Source organism: Ammospiza nelsoni, chromosome 1 (assembly GCF_027579445.1).
Source record: "Ammospiza nelsoni isolate bAmmNel1 chromosome 1, bAmmNel1.pri, whole genome shotgun sequence".
NCBI classification, from domain to species: domain Eukaryota; kingdom Metazoa; phylum Chordata; class Aves; order Passeriformes; family Passerellidae; genus Ammospiza; species Ammospiza nelsoni.
Window position 1 is genome coordinate 69,556,224 of NC_080633.1, and position 20,972 is coordinate 69,577,195.

The window sequence follows — 20,972 nt, forward strand, 5'->3', positions numbered from 1 at the left end:
GCTGTGCTCTACGATGAAAATAGTCTGAGGCACTTACACGCTGAAGTAAATTTAGCTTAACATAAAAATAACCTTCACAAATTTGAAATGCCTATTTTACCATTAACGTCAGGTGCTAACAGGATATAATTTTCTTCCAAGTGTGTGCTGATGTGACAGGCTGACTGAAGAGATGCAGGCACGTCTCCTCGCCCCCCTCTGGGTCTCAGAGATGCCCCCTTCACCTTTCGGCTCTTCCCTCCGAGTCTCGTCCTTTCCCCGGCCACACAGGGTGCTCGTGCGTCTCGGCGATGCGGTGCGCTCCCGCCCAGCCCGCTGCAGCCGCGCCGCGCCGTTAAAGGCGCACACACCGTGTAAATAATTGATACGGAGCGGGCGCGCTGCGGAGCCCGAGCGCCTCCTCCTCCCGTTCCCCAGCCCCGGCGCTGCCCGCCCCGCAGCCCTACCTGCCCCGGCCGCGGAGCGCGGCGCGGCCGCGGGGCGGCGCGGAGCCCCCGCCGAGCCCCGCCGAGCCCTCCCCGCCCCGCGGCGCCGTCCCGCCCCCGGCGGCGGCGGGTCCCTGGCGGGGGCCGGGCCGGGCCGGCGGCGCGGCGGGAGCAGGTGCGGCCGCCCGGCACGGCGGGGGCGGAGCGGGCCCGGCAGGTGGGGGCTGCCGGGGGGCGGAGGGCGAGCAGCCGGCAGGGTTCGTCCGCCCGCCCGCCTCCGGAGGCGCGGCCGGCGGCACGGCGCGGAGAGCGGGCTGCCGCGGGAGGCGCACGGCGGTGGCGGCGGCGGTGACCGCGTCCGCAGCCCGGGCCGCGGAGGGGCCGGCGGGGCCCCTTGCTGCAGAGCCAGATGTACGGGACGCAGGGCTGCCAAGGGTCGGCGGGGAGGTGCTGGGGGCTGCCGCCGCCGCTGCTGCCGCGGCCGGGGGGGAGCCCTTAGCTGTGCGGGAAGCGGGCAAGCCGCGTCGGGAGCTGTTATTTTCCCCTCCTTCCTTTGCCTTCCCTCTTGTCCCTCCTCCCCCTCCTCACCAAAACCGGGAGAGGAGGCGTGTTCGGTGCCTTGCTGCACCGGTTTTGCTTGGTTTGTTGTTGCAGGGCTTGGTTCTCAGGGCGGCTGGTTTTTTTCTTTTTTTCTCTTTTCTCTTCCAACCTCCCCGCCTTCTCCCTTCCTCTCCTTTGGCCCATCGCATGCTCGGATCCGGCTGGATCCTTCCTTCGCTTTTCGGCGGTGCCTCTCGGAAGGGGGAAGGGAGAGCTGGGATGAGTGCAGCTTGACGCACAGGCGAGGAGCGGGGGGGCACCGCCGGCAGCTGCAGCGGTTCGTGGCCGCAGGCTGCGGGTGAGGAACGGAGAGAGCGAGGGGGCTCCCTCGGTGCCTCCCCTTTCTTCGCCCCTGTCCTTCCTCCCATCCTCCCTCTCTCCCTCCCCCATCAGTCTCCTGCCGGTCCGGCTGGGAGCGTGTGTGCAATACCTTACGCTGCAAGGTGCGCGAGTGCGTGCGCGGAGCGGAGGGAGGGAAGGACTCGCGAGGGAGCCGGGTCTGCCCCGGCCCCCCCTATGTGAGCCTCCCCGGGCGGCTGCATGGCGATAGAGCGGCGCCGTGAGGCGGGCGGCGGGGGCCGGCCGCTGCCCGAGGAGAACGGCTCCGTGCCGGGGGCCGTGGGGGGGGGCGCCGCCGCCCCCCCGGGGCCTCCCCCCGCCAACGCCGCTGGGGCCGAGATCCAGGCGCTGCCGGTGCCGCCGCCCGCCGCCGCCTGCAGCCCGCTGCTCCTCGACTACGACGGCTCGGTGCTACCCTTCCTCGGGGGGCTGGGCGGCCGCTACCAGCGGACCCTGGTGCTGCTCACCTGGGTCCCGGCGCTCGTCATCGGTTTCAGCAAGTTCTCGGACTCCTTCCTCCTGGACCAGCCCGACTTCTGGTGCCGGGAGGCGGACGGGCAGGGCAACTGGAGCGGGACCCTGGCGCCGATCCACGCCAACCACAGCGGCAACGGGAGCATCTTCCCCCCGCCCGGGCTGCCCACCCCCGCGGGGGGCAACGCCAGCGAGTGCGGCTGCCGCGAGTGGCACTACCGCATCCGAGCCGGCCTCGTCCAAAACGTCGTGAGCAAGGTGAGAAAGGCGACTTCCCTCGGCCCCCCTCCCTGTCCAGCCCTCGCGGACCCTCTCGGCTCTTTCCAAGGCGAGGGGAGCAGCTGGGCACGATGCGGATCTGTCCTTGCATGCTGTAGTTGGGTCAGTCAAGTCCCCGTGGGTGAGCCTCCCAGCCGGGGAAAGCCAGTCCCACGGCCGCGCAGCCCTTTCCCTGCCGGGGCGTCGCACCAGGTGTCCAGCCTGTGGATTTGTACCCGCACACTGGCTGCAGCGCTAAGCTGCAAAGTTATGTCCTGAAACGGGATCCTGTGTGTCTCTTTGAGCTCCTGGTAGTGTCCTGCTGTCTCTCGGTGTCTGTGGGCAAGATGCTGGAGGCAAGTGCCCCAGCTGATAAGGGGAAAGGGTGGCGGAGAGGGCTCCGGTTCATCTTTGTGCAAGTATACTGAAGCAGCTCTACACGCCAAAAAACAGGTTGATTTTTGGGGAAACTGAAGAAATGGTGACTGTTGTGTGTAAAATAAGTCAAAAGTTCTCTTGAGTTTTTCTGGTTATGTACTTATTCTCTTGAAAACTGTCTTGGCAGAGGAATTGAAGAAATATCTCACTCGAGTTTACTCCAGAAGCAAAACGTGCATGCTGCTGTGTTTTGTGTTTCCCCATGTAATGACTAAAGTGGAAAATTTCTAGTGAAGAGACTGTGCCGCTTTCTGCTCTTGCTTTGTATTTGCTGAGTAGTGCATATCAAAAAATCACCTTCCCTTTTAACCTGAAAGCTTTTGCTTGTTTATATTATCAGCCCTGCAAAAGACCCGCTGGCTGCAGATGGGCCTTATTGATACTAACAGGCAGCTGGTGCTCCTGGAAATGTAAAATGAAATGGTTACACCGGGGAAGAAGTTCCCTTAATCTCAAGACCCCCCTCCTAAGATCAGCAAAAATTACTTCCTGCCTGGGAGCAGTGTTTTAGCTTAACTGTGTTTATCTAGTTGGGATAAAGAAACGAGGTAACAGTCAGATGAGCAACATAATTGTGCTTTGGTCAGCCAGCATGCACTTATATTGAATCATTGAAAATCATTTCGGTTTCTCTTTGTGTCCCTTGAAAGAGTGTGCAACGGGAAAAGCAAATCCCTCAATACCTTGAACCCAGAATTAAAAAGGAAGGTAGCCCAGCTACATTCCTTTCATGAGAGAAACATAGGCACATGTTGGATCTGATTGGGTGTGATACAGAAATGCGTAAGAAAGTTAGATATTTAAAAAGGTCAGATTTTCTTCTGTTTATATACAGAGACTGAGCTATTCATATATTTGGGGGTTTAACACTAAAGTTTTAGCATGAAAAAATTATCTTGAAATATTTTTTTTAGGCTAAACTTAAAAAATTTTTTTTTTTAAATGTTTGAATCTTTTGAAGGTCATCGTCAAGTTGGCCACAAAAAGGTCAAGGGAGAGTTAGTTTGCTGTCTTGCATGCTTCTTTAGAGATAATAAAAAAAGTGTTCTTTGGAAGAACTTGCTGTAAAGGGCAGATCAATTTTAAGGGATAAACAAACATCTGTGGCCCCTGCTGTCTTGTTTTCTATTAGAAAGAATAATAATCATCTTTTGAGACTGTGGGTTTTTCCAGTGTGGAGTTCTTATTTTTTTGTATGCTCACTTCCAAAAGCCTGGCAGCTTTTTTGCTTTGATTTGTAATCCCATGTAATTATAATTAGATTGTTTTCTTGAGGTCAGGATTCCTCTTTAGTTTGTGCTTTGTTTTTGTTTTGGGGGGTTTTCTGGGTGGGGGTGCTGCCTGTTTTTATTCTAATGGAGAAAGAGAGGAAAAACCCAGACAGAACATCATCACAGCTTGATTTGGACTTCATTTCTTATCAATCCCCAGGAGCTCTGATACTGTGGGAGCAATTCTTGTAACTGCTGACTCCTCTTACATGCATCTCACTGTCCTTTGTGAGAAAGAGCTGCTCTGGATGAATTCAAGAGACTGGATGTTCAGATCACCCTTAACTCTCCTCAAAAATACATTTATTTCTGTAATGTATTATGCAATGTTCTCATCTTTCTAAATAGAGTTTTATTAAATCTTAGTCTAATATATGCTCATCTGTGTAGTAGCCAGGGGTTATATTGAAATATCATAAAGAGAGCCAAAAGTATATTAATAAAAAATGTACTTTTGTTTGGCAAGTAAATCCTCTCGTACTTACCTTCAGTGGTCTGAGCTAACAGCTGCTGGATGCTCCATCATTGCCTTGTATTCAGAAACAATGAAGCAATTCTGGTTCTTTAGCACAAAGCACATTTGATGTACGTACGTATGAGACATCACTGCTCCCCCCATTCCTCAGGGGTTGGATAGCTGTCCTTAAACTGTGTTAAGTTCCACTGTCTCCACAGCCTGTCTTCTAATGGTACACCCCTCATCAGATGCTGTATCCCTGTCCAGGCTTTCTCAGCTCTCCCTTCCCTGGTGCCTATTTTCCCCCAGCCTATGTCATGCTTGGGATTGATGGAGTGGAGGTCTTGCTGTTTCCAGCCCTGCTTGGTGCTTTGTTTAGTCCCACTTCTCTGAGTGTTTGCTGGAGCCAGCAGTGGCCTTGCACCTTTCTTGAAGACTGGCATTGCTGTGTCAGACACTGTCATTATCCTGACCTGCTTGACTGAGTCACTGGGAGCGGTGCTTTTTATAGTGCTGCCAGTCATTAGAACTGGAAATGGTAATAAAGGACATAGTGCTTATTATTTAACACTGCTGAGATACATGTAGTGAAGAGGTCAGATGCATAATTTAACCACAGGGATTCCCGTGGCCATGTTAAATCACCCTTCTGAGCTAATGTCCTGACTTGGCACATAAATCTTGGTCTTTAACTTGGATTGTACATAAATATCTTCCCTTAGCACAATGCACTTGCAAGGCTTTTTCACTGCTAAATGATTCCTTGAAGATTTTCATCTCTTCCTTATCACAACATCAACATCACCATACTGTTATAAACAGAGTACACATGTATTTCTTGAGAGGTACACCCTAAACCAGCCCTTAGTCAAAAGGCTAGAGAAAAGCCTTTTTAATGGTCCATGTATCATCTCACCTGTGTCCAAAGGAAGGATGCTAAGAAGCACTCTCTATTTTTATTTTTTTTTTGTGGGAAAGCCTGAGATCTCCTTTTAGGCATTTGCAAAGTGGTGCTTCAAGTAAATTATTAGCATTAACACAGTGAGCAACGTTGTGATAACTAAATGTATGTAGTCATGAAGTTTAGCAGGGCTGGAGTGTGCGTTCAGCAGGGACTTTTCTAACTCTCCCACCAGTGCCTGCATCTTCTGACCATCTGCAAAGCCAGTTGTTATCCTGGGACAATGTTTTCATGGAAGCTCTTAGTTACAGGATTGATGGTTGTTGGTTTTTTCACTCTGTTTCTAGGATGACCCATCCTCTGTGTTTGATTGCACTAAGTGGTGGGGTTGTTTGCTGTTCTGCACGCTGATTTGTATAATGGAGACCAAAAGCTGGTGATGGACAGGGACTGGGTTTTATTAAATTGCAGAGGTTGATGGCACAGCATCCCTCTGTGTGCGCTTGCAATGTTCCAGATCATTCCACCTCTTGGGGTTGGCGTAAGAGGGAAGTGGTTAGTTTAGTGGCTGCATTTTAATCACTTGGAGCAATTATGTAATAATATTTCATGTCTAGTCACAAGGGAATTCCTGTTGTGACTGCTTTTATGCTCCAGATGCCTTGTTTTCCTGCAATGCTGTTCACTTGGCTCTCAACTTCCCACTTGATTTGGGTTGAGTCATTCTTCTTTCCAAAGTGATATGGCAATGGGTTTACCTATTTGCCACTGGTTCAAACATTCTCATGCCAATTTGGCTGAGCCTCTAGCAAATTGTCCCTGCCAAAAAAAAAGTGGAGTTGAAGTCAGAAGAGCCAAATGGTCCAGGGGCAAGGATGTCTGAACTTGAATTGGTTTGGTCTATGATTGGTGCTCTTTGCTCCTGCAAGGGGAGATGTCTGTGCTTAACTGGTCTTCCTTCTCCTTGCTCTTATTGCAGTTCTGGCACTTTTCTGGGCACACCTTCATATGATTCAGCTTGTTAGCCTGGTAGAAAACTTCCTCTTAAAAGAAACTTTTTCTTCTTTTCCTGGGTGTTCTACTGGGTTAATCAAAACTAAATTGTTCTGTGCAGTAACGTGTGCTTTAGTCTCTGGTATTGCCTCGTGGGATTATTGCTGGTATCTGCAAGTAGCCAGAAATGATAAAACAAATAAATTTCTTCGTGATAATAGTGATGATGAATTTGGCACATTTTGCAGAATAATATTTCTTGGGGTAGAGGATAGGTGTACATTTTAAATGGACTTTCAGAATACAGTTATTAATTACTTTGAAGGGATCCCTCTGACAAGGTCCTTCCCAAAATAAGAACTATGCCACCCTTATCTACTCCCATTTGTGCCTGTAATCTCATTTGTTTCCGCATATTCTCTAGTTGGCTGGCCTCTGCAAAGAGACTTAGAAATGCTGATGCTTCTTTTTTTTTCTCTGCAACTGACAGGATTTCTCTTGTCAGTGTTAGTTTCTAGCTGACTGGCTTCTACCTAGTCCCAAATCAATGAAAACCTTGAGTTATTGTACCCACTGCAGTAGCTGGGTCAGAAGTGGCAATATTGAAGCTACTGCATCATTTTGCTTCCACTGAACAGATTGAAGGGGGTGTAGGGACCTGCAAGGCCTAACTTGCAGAGGGCAGAAAGTCTGTTCTAAATTTCTTTCAGCCTAGGCTTTGGAATGACTCTCAGCTTCTAATGGGTACTGAAGGTCTCAACAAGTCCCTATGCTCAGAGGTATCCAGAAATACTGCCAGACCAGAGCAAACATCTTCTACTATTTTATTTCATGGCTTCCTCAGCTATGTGAGAGATCCCAAACTATTTTTTCCCCTTCTTCCCTCTGCAAGTTAGCTGATAAAGAGTCAGTGGTTACTGCTCTGAGCCTTCACAGACTTGAAAAATCTTTCTGTTAAGGAGGAGGCAAAGGGGAGCTGTTGGCTTGTCCTGCTTGCACACACACTGAGTGTGGTGATGGAGTCTCCTGATTATCAGACACAAGTGAGCAACACCCCAAAAGAACAGGGCGAGTTTCTGGGTCAGTGGCATCAAGGAAGGGGATGGGTCTTTTGGGAACAGCACCTGCAACTTCCCATGTGAAGAACTGTCCTCTGCCTGCAAACAGTAAATAATCTGATGTTTGGAATAATCAAGTGTGATGTCACAAGGCTTCTTGTTTAGTGAGCCTAGATACCGGTTTTGCTGATTTGGGGGTGTTATGTAGTGGCCAAAGCCTTTTAAAGTGGTTGGTTTAGAAAACAGAGACTGGATTAAGACTGATACTGACATGGGAACTCAGGTAGTTTTGAGTTTTTGTCTGGCATGGATTCTTTTTCACTACAGGAAATGTACATGCAGTTCATGTTTATTATCACTCTTAAGATAAAGCCTCTCAGTTACAGGAATCTGATTTCAGCTTGCCATAAATAGTTTGTAGTGTTGCTCGAACTAACAATGATCCTTCAGGAAGGTAATTCCGTATTGAAATCTCTTTAAGATGTTCTTAGCTTTCCAAGGCTTGCTATTGAGCTTTTCATCTCAGTAATTTTTTGTGTATATGTCAAACAACTGCCTTTTTTTTTTTTTTTTTTAACCTCCTGGATGGACGTGATGTTTGAAATGCTTGGGGTTCTGTTTGTTTTTGTTTCCACTCCCTAACACATCCTGTATCTCTGTCATGTAATTTAAATATACCGACCCTGCCCATGTTGTGACAGAAATTGCTGGCTGTGGTGAATGTTTACCAGCTGTGCAGGCAGTCTAACCCCAAATTTCTGAAGTGCACTAACAATTTTAGCTCTTCTTACCCTGGCTACAAGACTGCAGTACTAAAAGGTGACCTCGTGTTTTTTTTAAAGCATTTGTCAAAGAAAGGAACTGGCACTCAGGAGGGCATGTAATTTGGAGCCAGTTCTGATGGTAATGTGAGATGAGGCTTACAGGACAGCCAAACTTCAGGGGTTCATTTCTTAATGAAACAACATCTGGAATAGCACAAGATTTATGATTTTCTTGAGCTTCAAGACTTCGGCCATACTAATGGTGAAAAGTCTTAAATTAAACCTTAATAAATCAGTTCTAGAGAGCCGCTAGATTTAGAAAATGCTAAAAGAGATAGATACAGAGCTTTTTTTGATATCTCTTTGTGTATCTTTAGTTTTTTCTGCCAGTCTATTTGTTCCTGCCCACCCGTCATCCCTGCTCAGGACAGCTACTCTCGCTCCCTCCCTTTCATATTCCTTCCTCTTCCCGCTTTTCTGCAGCGCAGCCAGGCTGGCGCTGGCTTACCCGCAAGTGGCTGTGGAATTAATTAGGCTGAGATCTTGCTACAGAACAAAGGACTGGGGCTTGCTGCAGACAATGGGTAGAAGATCAGAGTAGCCTGTTGTAGGAATATGCTGCAGCTTTGCAGCAGTGTTGAGTGTTCAGTTCTTGCACGGAATTCCATCAAAACAGCCTTTTTCAGATTTTGGTCACCTCAACTCAAACATGTACTTAGTTGTTGTAATGTAATTTATTTTTTATATATTTTACTGGCTGATTTTGACAGCAGATGACTTTGTGTGCGTTCTGAATTCCCTTTTAAAGTCAAAGGGAAAGGAAGGCACTTGAAGGAGGAAAAAAGGAGTTTCAACACCCTTTCAATCCATGTCATCTGGGGTGTGTTGCAGAGGTTTCCAGGCAAACCCCATTTCTGTTTGATAACTGCTCAGCATTACTGGAGTTGCTCTGGTCCACACCCAGTGTTGGTGCTGGGAAGCCTGCTCCCACACCAGCCTGTAAAAACTGGCAGGCAACAGGGATTATTGCGTGGGTTGAGTTATTCCTGCTGATCCATGCCGTGTCATACCTGCTGGGAACATGCAATAGGTTTGTAGCTATTCCCACAAAGAAGGATCAGTGCTGTGCTCGGTGTGACTGGCATGCTTAGGGTGGAACCTCCTGCCTGTCCTGTTGGCTGATGAGGAGAGGCTAAATGTGCTCTGGGCATGATGGGCTGGGTAGGAAATTTCAGTGGGTAGTACAAGACTTTTTTAGCATTTTTTATTTTTCTTATAATCTGGGAGAGGCCCAATTGCCGGTTGTTAACACTGAACAACAAGAACAAAAGATTAGGTAAGTGGACGTATCCTGATCCTCATTTCTGGGATGCCTATCTGGATTCCCCAGGAGCAAAGCTGTGAGAACCAGGAATGCTGCCTGTGAGATGCATGAAGTGGTATGTTCGCCTTCTCCAGTGATTTATTGTTACCCTTGTGCATTGTTTTCGGAGCAGAGTGGTCTGGTTCCCTAAAAAAGGTTCTTTGCCTCCAAACAGTGGTGAAGGAATTCATTTTGGCCCAAGTACTGTCTCCCTGCTCCTCTGCAGCACTCTGGAGCTGCCTGCTTTCCTCCTGGCCTTCAGGCCAAAGCCCATGATCATGCAGACAGTGTTGCAATGTCCACCCTACAAATATTATTTGGATTAAAGGATAGGGAGTGTAAATTAAATTGTTAGACCTTTTCCCTACTGTGTCTTCCATGGCTGTATAAAATGTTGTCTGCTTGAACAATACAAGCTTGACAGACCAGTTTCACCTTCTGATTTGTAAACCAAGTGGAATATTTTTCTCCCTTCTTCCCTACCCTTAATATTTATTTAGGTCTGAATTCATACCAGACCCTGAGGGTTTTTTCCTCTCTCCTTTTATTCTTGCCTGGGTTGCAATAGCCATAGTTTGCAAATGATGAGAGGGCAAGGTCATGGCAGCAATAATTGCATATCAGAGTTAAGGTGTCTGATCTTTTTATCTAAGGTGGCAAGTTTTTGTCATGAGGAATGTCTTTCTCCTCTTGTCTACCACTTCACCCTTTTCCATATCAGAGTTTTATGCCATGCTTGAATTTGTAGGTTTTTTTCCCCTGGATTTAAAAAAGGGCAACAAGATAGTAAACTAGATTTTGCTGTGTCAGCCTTGTCAAGACTGCAACATATTTTGAGCATGCATGTTTTGGCAACCTGAAAAATACAAGTCCACAAAGCATGAACTTATTTTTGATAAAGAGATGATAGTGAAAGTTAATATTTAACCACAATGTTGCAGGGTTTTCTTACATGTGGCTTCTCTTTTCAGTGCTTAGACCAGTTCTAAATACAAATTTGATGGCTAGTTTGTCTTTTTTAGTTTGGTTGCAAAGTCAGTCCCAGCAGCACACACCTTGTCCAGAATATGCGTGGTCGTCAGCTGGAAACTGAGGAATGGTACTCAAATGCCACTTCTCAGTGTGTGTGTGTCTCAGTCCTAGGGATGGGCGTGGTTGTTCATGGTCTTTTCATGCAGCCAGAGGGAGGCTAGCAGCTACAAGGTCTTACAGCAAAAAGTAGACTGAAAATTAAAGCCATTTTTGTGGTGAAATCTTCTAATCGTGTCAGGATACATATAGAAAAGTTACTTAGTTGAAGCACAGAGACGTAAAAGAGATGTTGAAACATCCTGCTGCTGCTCTGAGGAAAATTATTAATATAGTATTATGAATACTCTGCAGGAAAGCTGCAAGCAAGATTTTGTATCTCCCAACTCTTTGATGTTAGATGACATTATGAAGTTGGGAAAAATTAGGTAGATCTCATCATCTGAGAAACAAGTTAGTTGACTAATCTGTGGATGGCAAAGGCTGGAAAAGATCTAGATGTCTCAGAATAAAGGGAACTCCTACTGAAAATAAAAGTAGTAGTGATGGAGAAGTGGGTGGTACGTGGATGCTACAAAAGTTGATTTAATCATGTTGAGTATTCAGAAGATTGTCATATGATTAACAAATCATATTTTAATTATTAGCATATTAACAATTATTATTTACTTAGCAAACTTCCTTCTTCCCTCTCCTAATGGGGATAAAACCAAATCTGTCATGAAAGCAAGTTTGGGAATAAAAGAGCTAATTGTTCCTGACTAAAGTGTGAAGTTGAAGGGTAGATGAAATTTTTCAGCTCTGCATTGTCTCAGCGGGCATTGTCTTAGGAGTCTCTTGATGCGCCCAGTGGAGAGCTTGAGAGCTATGGCATAGGCTAAGGAACAATTTAGTGCAGAACACTAAATTTAAAATCTTTTCCAAGTTAGTTTAATGGCATTGAAATGGAGTCAATATGTGTCCTTTTGCATATTTGAAATTCCAGGCTTGTTTTGTGACTGCAGTGTTACTTGAGCCTTCTCTTCAAGCTGGGGATATGTCCCTTAAAGGTGAGCCATGACTGAAAGGCTTTAAAAAAGGCCTTTCAGCTGCCTGGGGGGGAATGGAGCCCCACACATGCTGCTTGTGAGCAGGACAGCATCTCCCTGTGGGGCACAGTGGGCACAGCCTGCTTAAGCTGAGGTAATTCATATAAGAGGCACTGTGTCTCTGCCTCTCCAGTTTCAAGCAGCTTGAGGAAACCTGTGCCTTAGGTTTCCCATTATGATGGCAGAGTCAAAGTTTTCACACCAGGAGGAAGTGCTGCTGTGCTCTGTATCAGTGCTCACACACTAATGCGTGGCACCGAGCCTTTGTGCTTTATTTTTAAGGCTGAAATATCTGATTAAAAAATTATGCACTTAAAAATTAATGCAGAAATTACAAAGCTAAGACATGCGTATCAGAAAATTGTGGTTTTGAAGGAGATGTATTTCAGCAACTTAAACTATGATAAACTTCAGAAACCATTCAGGAAACTTGTGAAGTCCATGGCTATGCAGTCCTGTGCTATTTTGTAGGGATAGAAGCTGTTTTCATGGTTCATATTATGCTGCACAATCTAATTATATCTTTCTTGGAAGACAGATAAGCACATGTCCCCTGGCTCGTGTGCCACCCCCTCTTTTTCTCCCCACTCCTCTCCCTCCTCATGTCCTCAAAACCTTTGTCCCTGTGGTAGTATCAAAAGTTGTTTCTTTGTTTTACTTTTCAAATGGTGCGTTGCCCAGGTGGTCAGCCATGTCGATAGTTAAAGCAATCTGACAATTTCTGTGTACATGACCTTGTGTGCACTGTTCACAAGTCATTTTTCTGGGCTGCAGTTTTCCTTGCCAGATGTCTGCTGTGGTCAAAAATGGTTTACTGGTTTCTGAGAGTGAAAAGTACAGAAAACATTGTTTCCACTGTAAAGAAAAACAAATTGGGAAAGAAGCTGAAGGAAACAAGCCCTTGCATCTGTTGAGTTAGCAAGCTCCAGTGTATGGTGATAGGGACCCCAGGTTTGTTAGGAGTAGGAAGAAGGCAGATGTTGGGCTAAAACTCATACTGTGGTACCAGCAATATTCCTCTTGCCACCTGAGTAAAAGTTCTTGCAAATATGGATGATTATGAACTTCTGAAAATACCAGTGTGTACTTGCTCAGTAAAAATTTTGTTTTGAAGTATTGAGGTTCTGAGAGCTTAGGCACTGTTCAAAGATCTCAGCAAAAGCATCCACTTATGATAAAGCTGGGCAATGTTAGATGTACTTGGCTTTTAGAGGTCTAGCATCATAGAGAGAGGAAGTAGCTTGAAAGTCAGGTGTTGACTGTGTCTTGGGTTGAGGCGTTCCAGCGTAGGTGTGGTGTGGGCTTATTTGAGTGGCTGTTCCAAGAAAACAAACAACCAAACCTCTCAATAACTGGTTTGTTGTTTTTCTTGTGTGTTGTGTTTTTAATGACTCTTCTGGTTTCCAGTCCATTTGTGTCTGATGAAAAACATAAGGAAAGTTGTTGTTTGGGGAGGTTTGGTTCTGAATGTGGCTGGCAAAAAAAAAAAAAAAAAAAGATAAAATTATTAATTTTTATACCTTCTTCTCAATTCTTCCAGGATTAATTCTATTAGTGTTTTACTCTACCTAATTTTCTTATTTTCAAATGTGATCTTGATATTTCCACTCAGCTGATTGTACTGATGGTCACAAAAATGCCATGTATTCTCAAGAACACTTTATTGACACTTAAAATACAGATCAGGAGTACTTTTCCCAGCTGTGAACTCCAAGGAGAGGCACCCTTACTCTGAACCCTGAAGGTTAAATAGTTTAAATGCTCTCATGTTGCCGTGGCTGAGAAGGAGATACAGAGATGCCTGAGGCACTAAAACCCCTCCCCAGCTTTTGGTGTTGCAGCTGGAGCATCCCTCTGGGAGGCTTCTTCTCCAACCTCCCTTGTGTGTTTTTACTGCACACTTATTTCCTGTAGAGTTGAGCATCACACCACTTTCTGGGTCTCATGCACTTTCTTTAGGATTAAATGCTGACAGAGTGTCATTTTTGCAGGGGGCTGAGAAAGGGAAGAGGGAAATTATGTCCTTTAGCAGTCTAGAGGGAAATCTTGGTACAGTGCTGTCCTGTGGCTGTAATTATGAGTACTACTCAGATTATTCAGTTCTGTGGAAAGGAATTACTGGTAGGTATATTGTATTAGAACTACTGACTGCTTGCTTTCCTATTTGTTTTGGGGTTTTTTTTAAATAGCACTTGGTCTGCTGACTTGGAGCTTTTCCTCCAGGAATAAGTACTTGGAGACTGTTCTGCCTTTTTCAATGTATACTGTATGAGAAACAGAACAGTAGTTTTTATTATTTTATTATTTTAAAACTAACTTTGGTTCAGATTGTTGAGGAAAAAAACACTGTAAGATAGATAGTTTTTTTTAGGAAAAAGAACACTGTAAGATAATATGAAGGCATCACAAATTTAAAGTCTCACTGGGTAAGGTGTTTGCATACAAGATGGATTCTAGTTCTAGTGCAGGGTAAATTGACAGGGTTTGGTTATAAAAGATGGAACAGTAAGGAGAGGAACAAAGGAAGGTGAGACCCAGCATACCTCATTGATGAAGAATTGATTCTTATTTTCATTTATTGGTCCTAAAATCTTTCCTGGATGAGCAGGCAAGCTGGTGGCTTTTCCCCAGGCAGGGTTTGATGCTGCTGTGACACACATGGTATATAGAGGACAGGGCTCCCTAAGTGTGACCTTCACTCAAGAGATTGGGAGGTCACAAGTGGCGTGTGAGGCATGAAGATGGGGAGTGTGAAGGTGCTGCCTGCCTGGGGAAGGACCAGGGCTGCAGCTTCATTCCTGCTGACAGGCTTAGGGCCTTCCAAGGCAGCAGCTCTGCTGATCCTCTGATGTCTTCTTGCTGAAACCACTGCAGAGAGCAGTCACAGCAGAGCTGCCATCCGCCTGTTTGGGAAAGGGGGTGCTTTCTTTCAGCAGCAACCTGGGCATTGAGCAGGGGAAGTAAACTCTGAAACCACAGAGTGGGAAGTGGGGATGTGTGTCCAGTGCCCCTCTCGTGGGGTTTTTGTGCCACACTCTGGGTTAGTGTTGTACCAGAGAATCTCTCCTGCTTTCTCGTTGCTCCTTTTTAGGACAGAAGGGTCTGCCTTTGGCTGGTTCTACCTTCACCACCTTATCATATCTAATGAAGGTAGAACCAGCCAAATCCTCAACAGGCATTACCTGTTAGCAGGGCATATTCAGTGTGCTTGGGTACAACAGACAGCATTGTGATCACTGGAGTGCAAGGGCTTTTGAGACAAGAGCGCTTAATTCACACAGCTTGTGTTTGTAGTTACAAGCATGCAGCAGACTTCACTTTTATAACTTATAGCAGTGCAAATAGTGATGCACCATGGGAGCCCTGTCCAGATTTTCACCCTTTGTAAAGAAGTTACAAGATGGTTCCTATTTGGGTGTGTTACCTTTTGCCAGGTGCCTTCCCAAGCATCCCATGTTTTAAATAGTCCTCCATCTTGCCATGAATTATAGTGAGTCAGAGCATGGGTGGTGACTCACTGATACCAGTTGAACATTAGGCTCCTGAAGGTGTGGCTCCTTCAGCTTTGACCAAAATACCCTGCCACAACATGAAAAAATCACTTGCAATACATTGCACATCTGCATAAGTGGCAAATTCTCTATGTTGCTGTACTGTTATGAAAAGGAAGCTTTTGCTCTTTAATGTTCCTTTTCCACCAACATATTTTACATATAGTTATTTTTGTTTTGGCATAACAATGCAGTTCTTTTTGTGTAGCAAGTCACTTTATCTGATCTCTTTCTTGTATTGGGAGGACGAATGGAGGACAGAAAGACTTGGAACACCCAGGGGCACAGAGAAATCCCAGGGAAAGGTTAGAAGCATTCTTTCATCAGGCTTGACACTGTCAGCTCCCAAGTGGGACACCAGGGGATTCAGCCAGAGCAGTTATAGGATTTAATGGTTTCCCTGCTTGTAACAGATTAATCTACCCTTTACAAGTGGTGGTAGAGGATTACTGTCCAGTCTCCTGCCAAAACAATCTCCCAGTGCAGATTTACTTGGAGTGCCACTTGAATTGTCACCAGCTCTGCCCATCCCAGTGTTTTGTTCTGCATGGGAATTTGTCACTCCTTTCTCCTTGGAGCAAATCTAAATGTCATCTTTGCAGGATGAAACTACTGGTGCTGGGAGCAGGACCTGCCATGGCTCTGGGCACAGCTGTGCCACGTGGGCACGTGTCAGCTCTGTTCTGCTCTGCTGAGCCCAGGTGTGTGAGGGGAGGGGCAGCACTGATGTTGTATAAAGGTTCCTGCTTTATTTCTAGCTCTTCAAAGATGGGGCTTTTCCATGGGGAATGAAAGGGGGAACACAGGTCTCTGGCAAAATCACAGTGCTTTCAGCATGACAAAGCTCTGCTGGTTTGCTCTGCTGCTGTGTTAAGATATGTGGAGATGATATGCTTGCTATTAAATATGTATTTTGTCCTATTAATGTCATCTTTACCTGAGGCTGCTCTTGACTCCAGCATCCATTTTTCTTCTTTCTCCTTATTCTCATCTCCCTTTGCAAGCTGAATGCTCTGGTGGCACCTACAACTGTCCTGTCAAATTTATTTTGGGTAACTGCTTCATGGTGACCTCTCTGGTTTGTGACAGCTGCCAGAGGAGAAACCAGGATATAATTCAGCTCTTAGTACTGAGCAAGTAATTTGGGGTCATGGCAGGTTCTCCAGAATTGTGTGTTAAAGCAACTGTTGATATGTTTCCCTATTTGTGTATTAACAAATTGGGAGGGTTTTGCAGAGGGAGGTGTTTTGGGAAGGTCAGGGCTGCCTGGTCTGTCAGGAGTCTGCCCGTGTGGAGAAGAATCAGCTCCGATTTCTGCTGGCCTGAAGTGAGGCTTAGCAGAGGGCAGGAAAGGGCCAGATGCAGGGCTTGCAAGGAAATAGATGTTTTGTTTTCAGAGCAGCTGGGGAGTTGGACAATATCCTCAAAAACAAACAAACAAGGGATGACTTGCAGATAAGTAATCAGAGGAGTGGGTGTGTTTTGGGCACCACTGAAGGACAGGCTGATAGACTGACTTTTCTCCTGTTTCTAAACTCTTGCTCTCTGTGCCAGTGTGCCAGAGGGGTTTGACATCTGTTGTCCTGGACTGAAATTTCACAACAGCCCTTGATGAGATTTTGGCTCTTCCAGCCAGGAGCCTTTGTCTCCATGTAATCTGGTCCTGCACATTCCCTGCCTGGGGCTTGTGTAAGGGCCGGCTAGTACTGGCTAGCAGCAGCAAGCTGTGAAAATGGAAAGGCACCACGATATCTCCCTTTTCTTTCTGCACTTGGAGGACACTACTGTTCCTCTGACATCAACTAATATAAAAACAAATGTTTGAATTTTTAAATCTGTTCTTGTATAAATATGAATATTTTTTTTAAACTTAATTTTTTTATCTACCAAAAAATGGATTTATCAATTTTAAGCAGCATATACACCTTCTGGATTGTGAAAATGAATCTGGAGAATTTTAAAGCCTACCTCTGCCTCAGATGTATCTTCTAAATTTTGTTTTGTTTGTAGCCTGTCTGGGCAGATATTTTTGTTTGCTAGCTGGAGATTGGTTCTAGAATTGCTAGTATTAGTAATTGCATATCCTCTACTTGCTTCTGAAAAGTCAACATTTTTGGAGAGCAATCCACAGTGCCTTGCTGAGTTCTTTACTGCAAATTATTCATAGCTCTGGTGGAAAAAATCCTTTCTCATACTATGGTTCTTTAGTGCCTCCGGTCTGTAGGGTGAATGATGGGACATATATGTCCCAACTTTTACAAATCATGAGTGGGGAACTCAAAGTACATTTAGTTTAAACAAAAAGCCTGAGCCTGAGTGCTGGCACATTTCTTTCAGCCACAAAATTGCTATACCTCTTGAAGAGGTGTATATTGTATCGAGGACATCTGTGGCGTTGGACAGAGGGCTGAGTCTTGCCTTGTTTGTGGAAGGGCTGTGCATCATGGAAATGCTTAAAAGTGCAGTGCACCTAATTGAACTCTTTTGAGGGGAGTTTTTTTTGAAGTTGCATCTGACTTAAAAATAAATTGCATAGTTTTACTTTGTGTTTTTGGCTATGAAACCTCAGTTACTGGTGTCAGAAGAGCTGCTACTATTACATTACACACAAACAGCCATTTATTCTGCAATGTTTCAGTTCTGGAGGATCTGACTCTCCAAAGTTAGCTGTACTTATTTGTCATGAAAATTGTGTGGCTGCCATTACCATCAATATTTGAACACTTCACAAACCACGGGCAAACATATCCTCTTACACTTATTCAAGGGTATAAGAGTAACTATCCACACTTTACACATAAGAAAGATTACATTTCATATCTGAGGGCAATGAGGATGTTGGGCTAAAGCCAGGAATGCAGTCTGGTTCTTCTGGTTTCCTCTGCCTCAAAGGAAAATGGCTTGGAGTTTAGGGAAGCCTCACTAGAAACCTTGCTGTTCCCACCTTTCTCATGGGGATGAGGCAGTGCCCTAGTGCCAGGTTGCCTGATATGGTCCATTTCCCCTTTCTTTGGACAGAAGGATTAATTTCAGTATTAGCACAGCTTTATGGTGGAGGTTCAGATCCTGTCTGGTCTCTGAGCTGTGAAAAGTCCCTGTGGGGCTGCTGTCCCAAGAAGTTGCACTGGGACTTCCAGCTGCTCTGCCAGGCCCCATACCAGAGCTTGTCCTGACAAGCTGTGCCTTTATTCAGTCTTCATCTCCCTTCCACCACCTAGGGAAATCAAGATGCTTTTCTGCAAGCGAAAGCACTGTGACACTGAGAGCCTGGAGCAAAGGGCCATTAGGGCTCTGTGGCAAAGGAGCTGCTTTTCCCCATGTTTCCAAGCAGCCCTGAGGAGGTTAATTGGAGCACTTGCTCTTAAATTGTCGGGTTTGCTGCTGGTGGGCTGTGTGGGGCTCTGGTAACAGATGTCTGGGGCTGGGATGGAGAGATGCTCCAGCAGCACCAGTACAGGTACTGCCAGCACCTGATGGAGATTTCCTCTGAGGCTAACCTTACTGTGGCCTGGAGAGGGGAACCCTTGAGTGCTGGATATTGCCATCTTATGATTAAGGATCTGATAAAACTCACTGAGGTAAATGAGTCTCTGCATTGCTTCTTGGGGTCTGGGGTTAGACTTGACAGGGAAAGTTTTCCTCTGCCTTTTCCTTGCACTTGGATTTACCTTTGGAAAAAACTCTACACTGTATTAGTATGTTTAAACACATCTGAGGTACTAATTTATTTCAATTTATTTATATCTTTTTTTTTTTTCTTCCAGTGGGATCTTGTTTGTGATTCTGCCTGGAAAGTCCACATTGCTAAGTTCTCCCTGCTTGTAGGACTAATCTTTGGCCACTTGATAACAGGATGTATAGCCGACTGGTAAGTGAAAAATCTTTTAATGCGATGCAACTATAAATAAATAACAGTATTAAATATTGTTTTGAGTGCCTTCTACTTGATATTCATTAGGAACCTTTGCATAATGGTTTTTAAGGCTCTGAAAGAATCATGATGGACAAACAGTGTAAAAACGTGTTAATTGTTCCTGAGTAATTTAAATCAAGCTCAGTAGCACAAACTATTTGATATTTGGCTTACTTGTTTCCCAATGACACAATTTATTGCAGCTGTAAAGCTAGTCTAGAATTAAGTATTTTCTAATTATACAAGCAAAGCCTTTAGTTTAGGATTGGGTTTAGTTTTCTTAATGAAGCAAGAGGACCAAAAGAAATTGGAAGCTGCATTGACTTCACTGAATACATGACTAATGTCAATCCTGTGCTTGCACAGTACCTTTTGGTGAGTTGAAGGCCATTTTTTGCAAACCTTTTAATTGTTCTTTTTCTAGAGTTCTTGTCAGGCAAACATTGTGATGTAGTGTTAAGGATTTAACGCTGACTTATGTGCTGCTAGTTTTGGGGTATTAAGCTTTAAAAGAGTAAATCATAATTTGTTGAATTGAGGCAGTTAAAACGTTATTGGATACCCCAATGATGCTGAGGATTCAGCTTTAATTTCAAAAGGTGGTCTTGTACTGCTGAAGATTGGAGGAAAAATTACATGGATGACTCAAGTGATTTCAGTGGAAACTTGAAGCACCTGAAACAATAGCTCTGCAGTGCTGTCCCAGTCACTTCAGTGCCTTCCAGCACAGTTGCCAGTGCTGGTGCTTTTAATGGCCCCAAGTTAACTCTTTTACCATTCATTAAAACAGGAAAAGAAGAAGAGTTGTCTGTTAGGGAAATCTTATAAAACCTCAGCAACTCGCCAGCCAGTTGGGAGAGAAAGGGCCCCCTGCAGCACTGCAGTAATTTGGATCAAGCATTCCTAGCAAAATTGCATCTTAATTCCTGAATAGTCACTGAAAATTTTTGGGGAAGAGACAAATCATGACTTTTCAGTGAAGTAGGGAACATGCATGAAATACAGTTGAATTTGATTAAAATACCCCAGTAAAATGGGGCTCCAAGAACCCATAGAAAGTATAGAGGGGAAATGAATGAGGGATCTTGCTTGGCTTTCCTAAAATGGAATCAGTGAAGAGAAAGCAGACTTATTACCAAGTTAGGAAAGTGCTGCTATAATTGACAAATAAGCCACAAATAAGTGAACGACTTGTTGCCTAAGGCACTGGCTTGGAGAGAGAACTGCAGTAAGCAGATTTAATAGCTCTGTGCCACCAAAAGGAGCATCCTGTGTTTCCATCCATTTCTGTCCCCAGTGTGTACTTTGTGCTGCCACATGAGCTTGTTGGACCCCTCTGCAAGCTGCTTAGCTGAGCTAATGCAGCATAAAATTACCCTGATTTTCAAATATCTAGAAATGCCTAGTGAATTTAGGAGAGTTGGTTTCCAGCTGTGGTGCAAAGGAGAAAAAGGGTAACTTGGTGGCTGGAGGGAACAGTGACCCTTTTGTGGATGACTAGAATGGACATGGTTTGCTGCCACCAAAGCTGGTCCTCATACTCCTGTTTAGTCCACATTGCCAGCTGGTGCCCCTGACACAGCAGAACTCCTGTGCTCAATAAGTTTTTTGCTGTTTAGCAGTAGCATTTGGGGCTGGTAAAAGTAGACCCAAATGGAATTTAATTTGCTATTTAATCACAGCTTGAATTTCTGCTAAAGTGTGGGGTTGTACAGATTGTACCTGATAGAAAGAGAAAATTAAGGAAAAAAGATGTCACTCCCAAGGAAGAACCAGGGAGATTAAACAGAGTAATGCATAAAATGTGTTATAAAAATTCAAATTCTGTTTTCATTTCATTTATATAGCACTCTCCAGTTCAGATAATTAGAAGATGTTTTGGGGTTTTTGTGCCATTAGGGGCTTTGTTTTTCTCTTTGAAAGAAGCTTTTAAAGCTGAATGAGGCCAAAGCATAGAGTGTATTAAGGCAATTTGCTAAGTAAACTGAGTGCTCCATGCTCAAAACACAGTAGGTGTGCACACTGGGACAGCTCTGTGAGGAAAATCTAT

The 20,972-nt window shown here is 45.0% G+C and overlaps 1 protein-coding gene across 2 annotated transcripts in view; it reads left to right on the top strand.

Moving 5' to 3' along the window:
* Positions 1-758: 758 nt before the first annotated feature.
* Positions 759-20,972, top strand: part of SLC22A23 (solute carrier family 22 member 23) — a 108,781-nt gene continuing 88,567 nt past the window's right edge. For both annotated transcript variants that reach the window (XM_059470931.1, XM_059470939.1), the window contains exons 1-2: positions 759-2,096; positions 18,774-18,877. In XM_059470931.1, coding sequence (XP_059326914.1) covers positions 1,566-2,096; positions 18,774-18,877 — 635 coding nt within the window. In that variant the 5' untranslated portion in view covers positions 759-1,565. The remainder of the gene's footprint in view (positions 2,097-18,773; positions 18,878-20,972) is intronic.